This window comes from Gekko japonicus, unplaced genomic scaffold (assembly GCF_001447785.1).
Source record: "Gekko japonicus isolate JY-2015 unplaced genomic scaffold, Gekko_japonicus_V1.1 scaffold491, whole genome shotgun sequence".
Classification (NCBI taxonomy): Eukaryota; Metazoa; Chordata; class Lepidosauria; order Squamata; family Gekkonidae; genus Gekko; species Gekko japonicus.
The window spans coordinates 175,857-182,188 of record NW_015174857.1 but is presented as its reverse complement, the minus strand read 5'-3'; the positions used below and the strand labels follow the sequence as shown (position 1 = coordinate 182,188).

The window sequence follows — 6,332 nt, the reverse complement described above, 5'->3', positions numbered from 1 at the left end:
CTGATGTCTAGCAATGTCTCTTGAACTTTCTTCTGTCTCAGGAAACCTATGTTGTGAGTGAGTGACTGTGTGAACAAACTGCAAGGCATTGCATTTTGGAGTCTGGCTATGGGTTGCTATAAACTATATTCAACTATTTTAATGGCATCTATTGAATGGTAATATTGAATTAGCTTTAAGATATAAAATGGACAGAATGTTTTAAGTGAGTGAAAGTACAACTTCTGATCCACCAAACATGAATGCAACTCATCAGCCAAATGTTCTTGACCTACCAGATGCTTGACAGTTTTTGCAGACATAAACAGGAGGTTTATAGAAGCCCAACTGGGCCCACCATGCATGGCTGGATGGCTTTATTTTGCATTTTGGACCTCAGTCTGTGCAGACATGTTTAAAATAAACTAACAAAGATACAGTTCACAGCCCAAGTGAAAGTACTGTTGATTTAAAGGCAGAATTGGGTGCATGCTTTTAACTCTATACAATTGAATTCATTTTTGCTGAATTTTGGCCCTAAATAAATTTTTAAGTAGAGAGGATTGCCAACATCCAGGTTGGTACAACTAGAATATAGAGATCAGTTCTCCTGGAAGAAATAGTTGTCCTGGAGGGTGTACTCAATGGCATCACATCTCCACTGAATTCCCTCTCCTCCCCAGACTCTACCCTCAGGTCTCCAGGAACTTCCCAACCCCAAGTTGGCAACCCTACAAGTAGAAATGCTTTGAGCAGTAAAGACTATGGTCAAGCTTTGGTGACTATGGTATGCATTCAATACATGACAGCACATCTATTTTGTATTTTCATTACAAAACTGTGTGGGGAATTAAGTTGGAAGTATTTCCTAAGGGCTATAATACTGCATTTAAAAGAAGCTCCTATTTATCTGTTTCTAAGCAGCTCAATTTTAAAGGGAACAGAACTGCCAAAGGGCTTTTATTTTATTTTAATTGATTCAGATCAAACACTGTCTAAAAGATTCTCACATGCAAGATGCTGGAAATTCCCATCATAAATTACACTATTCAAATATTGCTGCAAACCCTTCAAGACAGTTTCACATTATCACGGGATGCCAAAAATGCCATTTCATTTTGTTTTATCACAAACATGAAGGAAGCCAGACAAGTTTTAAAAAGTAAATATTAAAAAGAACCCTCTGCACATTAATTTTTTCAAAAAGTATAAATGAAACCCACTAGTAGTCCTCTCTATTGTGACTATATGAGAATGTCTCTGTACAAATAATAAACTTTCTTTGGTTTATTACAATATTTGTTTACTTTCAACTTTTATTTTATTCTACCTCTTGGATGGCAAAAATTTAGATGCATGTGCTATGGTAACATAGGATACAGCAGGCTGCAACTTTTGAAAGCAAAGACATTTGTAATTTCAACTTCCATAAATATGCCAAAGTGTATAATTTTATATGCTGTTTATTTAATTTTAAACACTTTTATGCAGTGTTTCCACCCAATCACAGTCCCCAAGGCAGTGAACATTAAAACATTAAAACATTTGAACCATTAAAAACAGGATTTAAAATCATGAAATAATTCAGTAAAAACACAGAAACGTACACCACCAGAACCAGGGAGGGGGCCAATAATCAAATGAAACTAAAAGTTTTCACCCTCTGGCAGAAGACACCAATAGAGGGAGTCAGATGAATCTTTCTGGGGATGGAGTTCCAAAGCTTTGGCTCCAGAGCCAAGAAAGTCCTTTCTCAGTTCACCACCTCTCTAGTCTCAGATGGCAGGGCAACCAAAGCAGGACCTCTGAAGATACTCAGAGTGAATGGGTAGGTTCATATGGGACAAGGTGGTCCTTAAGGTACGTTGGTCTCAAGCTATACAGGGCTTTAAAAGGTTAAAACTGCACTTCAAATTGAGCCTGGAAGCAAACTGGAAGCCCATGGAAGAAGACTGCAGTGATGTGATCCCTACAACAGGCAACACTAGGGGTGTGCAAAAAAAAAAAAAAAGCCAGTATTTTTTGGCTTTGGGTAAATCAGACCCGAAAAATATCGGTAAATGCCAACTTTCCCCAGTCCAGTATTGGTGAAGTATTGGGACTGGGGAAATATTTGGTATTGCCGAATATATTCGGGTCTAATATACCCCACCAGAGGGAAAGGAAGAATGTTAAAATGCCTTCTTTTCCTCTGGTAGCCCCTGCAGATTTCCTTGTCAATTTTACTCCCTGCCAGTCAGCTGTTAGTGAAATTGACAAGGGAAAGCCTCCTCTCTCTGCCTCCCCTACGCTAGCTGACATGGGGTAGCTGGAGAAGGGCAGGCAGGGAGCCCAAGCATGTTTCCTTGCCTGCCCTTTGTTTCTACAGCCAGCCCGCTGTGGCGGGTTGGCTGGGGAAGCAGCAGGCATAAAAATATGCCTCCTTCCCTTCCTGAGTAGGGCAGGCAGGGAGCCCAAGCATGTTTCCCTGCCTGCCCTTTGTTTCTACAGTCAGCCCACTGTGGCAGGTTGGCTGGGGAAGCGGCAGGCATGAAAATATGCCTCCTTCCCTTCCTGAGGCTCTCCACTGCTGCGAAGAAACTCAGAGAGGGGAGGGAAAGTCAGAGGAGGTGTGTTTAAACCTGCCCCCCACTTTCCCTCCCCTCCTGGAGTTTCTCCACCGCAGCAGAGAGGCTCAGGGAGGGAAGGAGGCATGTTTCCATGCCTGCCCTTCCCTTCCCCAGCCAACCCGCCACGGCTCCATGCTGGTGGAACGACCTTCTGGAAGAAATCAGGGCCCTGCAGGACCTTCTACAATTTGGCAGGGCCTGCGAGACGGAGCTCTTCCACCAGGCCTTTAATTAGGAACCACATCTACCAACTGAACTGTGACAAGGCCTTCCCTCTGCATTCACCATCAGCAGCCTGTACTAACTGGTATAAATGGATATGATAAGCTGAACTCCAACTCTGACTATACTCCTCTGTGACCATTCCATCATGGTCTACTATGACTGCTATGCAATACTACAACTGCCATCAATATTGTCACCAGCACTTTATGATTGTTTATAACTGTTCAGGATTAATTACGGTATCTTATAATTGTATTGTTTTATGTGCTTTTAACTCTTTTATGTAAGCTGCCCTGAGAGCCTGCTCTAGTGGGGAGGGAGGGATAAAAATCAAATAAACAAACAAACAGAAATAAAAACTATAGTATTTTGTGGATAATACCTGAAAAATTATAATGAAGGGGATGAAAAGGAATATATTCTCTATCCTTTACATGTTGTACTACATGACTGTCTTCAAAACATGCAATTATGTTGTATAACCACCCTATTTTCCCTTTTCTTTTCTGTACTAGTGTTTTCCTAAATGAAAAAAAAAAAAGAATTTCTGATACTGAGCTTTCCTTGGTTGGAAAACTCAAATGAGGAGTTAAGCCCACATTTAGAGACAGATCAGGAATCCTGAACTCCACTGGGTAAAAGAGGAAATAATTTCTTAGACATTTAATTCTATGTATGTACCAGTGTTGTTTCCAAGCAATACACTACTGTATTTCTTAAAAATATGCAAATCAGTAACTAGCATCACATCAGCTTTCATGCTGAGGAGGTTTTCATCACTAGTCTAACTAGAGTGAATCCCTGTTAGAGTCTAAGAAACACATAAAACTAGAAGAAATTAGCAGTTGTGCTCACCACACCTTGAACAGCCAATGCAGCTAGCCGTATGCCTTGCTCCACTGAAAATCGCAATTGCCCATCAATAACATCTTTTTTTACTTGTAGGTAATACTGATACCTGCAAACAAGAGATAGAGCAAAATGAAACCACTGTCACCTTTATTTATGCTCATTATTTGCTTTCCTTAAGCAGACTGGAGGTGGTGCATAACGTATTTAAAACCAGCAAACAATAACAAAACTAAAATATTTGACACCAACAATAATAAAGATAATTAAAACTAATGACAACCAGGGTTCCTTCTAAGCTGAGTTAGTGTAAGCCAGCTCACAGTTTTTTAGCCTCCGGCTCACACATTTTTGTCTTAGCTCAGGAAGGCTGGCTCCACAGCAAGCTAATCTATGCAGCAGCCAAATCACTTGCTCACAACTTTGATGCCGGTAGCTCACAAAGTAGAATTTTTGCTCACAGGACTCCACAGCTTAGGGGGAACATTGATGACAACAACAAAAATCTATACAAACAGGTTAAAAGAGTGAACCAATTTACAGAAGAGCCCTCCTAAAAAGTTTTGCCTTGCATAGTTTTTGTAAACATGGTATAGTCACCTAAGTTTTTCTGGTAAGTTGTTCCACTGTGTAGAAGGTACAACTGAAAGAACTGATCATGAGCTGTAGCAGATTGTGCCTTCTGCAGAAAGGGATATTCAAGAGATAGTGTTGCCAGCTTCCAGGTGGGGCCTGGAGATCTGCTTTTACAACTGATCTCCAGCTGACAGAGATCAGCTCCCCTGGAGAAAACAGCTGCTTTGAATGGTGGACTCTATGGCACTGCACCATGCTGAGGTCCCTCCCACCCCAACCCCACCCTCTCCTGGATCCATCCCCCAAAGTCTCCAGGTATTTTCCAACCCAGATCTGGCAACCCTATCAAGAGACCCTGCTCAGATGAACTGAGCTGACACGGGCACAACAAAATTGGAGAAGCAGTCCTGCAGAGATGTGGGTTTCAGGCCATGAAGGGCTGTATAGGTAATACCAGCACCCTGAACTGAACCCCAAAACTAGTAGTCAATAAAATAATTGTAAATTCGGTGTAATATGACTATTCTGCCTTGCTAATAACAATAACCCAGCTGCAACATTTTGCACAGGCTGAAGGTTCCAAATTATCTTCAAGGGCAGTCTCAGGTATAATGTTACAATTGTCTAATCTCAAGGTTACTCTGGTACAGATTGATGCAGCAAGATCAGTTAGGTCAAGGTAAGCAACTAACTTTCCCCTACATCTGAACTCACCACTTTCTCTAGCAACAATATTAAATCAAGTAAGCCCCCCCCCCGCCAGATTCAGAAAGGAGACCACAGAGACCACAATATGCTCTAAGACCACAGCCTTACCAACCAGGATTCGCTTTGCCAGAATTCAATTTCAACATTTATCTTTAGCTACTTAACAATAGCACCCAAGCACTGGCTCAGGATCGTCATGGCAGGATCAGGTGGCTTAGATGAAGAAAGATACAGGAGGGTGTCAAAGCACATTCCTAAATCCAGTGTTAATCTACACACATAAATAGACAATTTTTACAAAGCAGTGTCTGCACCAGCTCTGTTTATACAGCCAGGTTTCCAAGTTGAAAGCAGGAAAATAGAAGAGGGGATTAAGGAAATCTTCTCATATGCTTTGTATACTTCTGGTAAGACCACACTGAGCAAAGCTAGCACACCCAAGGCAATCACATCATTCACCATTATGCCATTTCACAATAGGGACATGTGCTGTTTTGTTTTGTTTTTTAACTGAGACTGTATAGTCTAGAAGAGTAAAAGAGAGATTCAACGACCTGCCACTAGACAGCACCAAAGTTCTGGCCAAGCCTTGTTTTTCTAGCTTGAAACACAATAGTGACACTATTATTAAGACGCCACTTCAAATTGTTGCTGTGTACTTAAAAAGACAGTGGCTGTGTGCTTTAAAATTCTGAAGTGTTTGGGTAGTTCTGAAGGCCTGTAGGGTTTTTTGAATAACTGTGTGTGAAGAAAAAATATTGAAAAGAGAATCAGCCAAGAGTCTGTGATCCTAAGACTGCCTTATTGGTATTCCAGAGTTGTTTCGGTGAATCCACGTAGGTCACATCTGCACTGAGAGTTTTATAAAGGTCAGTATGGATATCAAATGTACATTTTACTACCGTGATGAATGCATGTCAGTACTCCACTTATTTACCTAGCAAACTAAATTTCAAATCAGGAGATTCCTATACAACTGTACCCTTAAATACTCACCGTGCAATAGTCTCATAAAATTTGTAATGATCCTCAATTATTAACAGAGCACATTGTCTCTAGGACTGGAGTCATCGCTCTCATACATGTATGTAAAGTGGGGTGCCCCACTTCCATCTAACTACTCCAAACAACAGTACATTCCTGGGGTTGCCAGCTCCGGGTTGGGAAATACCTGGAGATTTGGGGGGTGGAGCCTTCAGTGGGGTATAATACCACAGGGTCCACCTTCCAACGTGGCCATTTTCTCCAAGTGAACTGTTCTCTGTCACCTGGAGGGCAGTTATAATTCCAGGAGATCTTCAGCCACCAACTAGGGGCTGGCAACCCTGGTACACTGCAGATATACACTGAGAGAGAAAAAAGATGGTTTAAAGCATCTGTGTCAAT

At 41.4% G+C, this 6,332-nt stretch overlaps 1 protein-coding gene across 1 annotated transcript in view; it reads right to left on the bottom strand.

The window, feature by feature from the left end:
- The window catches only part of PTPN14 (protein tyrosine phosphatase, non-receptor type 14), a 179,955-nt gene that overhangs the window by 50,732 nt on the left and 122,891 nt on the right, over positions 1–6,332 (bottom strand). Inside the window, exon 4 of the mRNA XM_015424633.1 lies at positions 3,674–3,771. Within this exon, the coding sequence (XP_015280119.1) occupies positions 3,674–3,771 (98 nt within the window). The remainder of the gene's footprint in view (positions 1–3,673; positions 3,772–6,332) is intronic.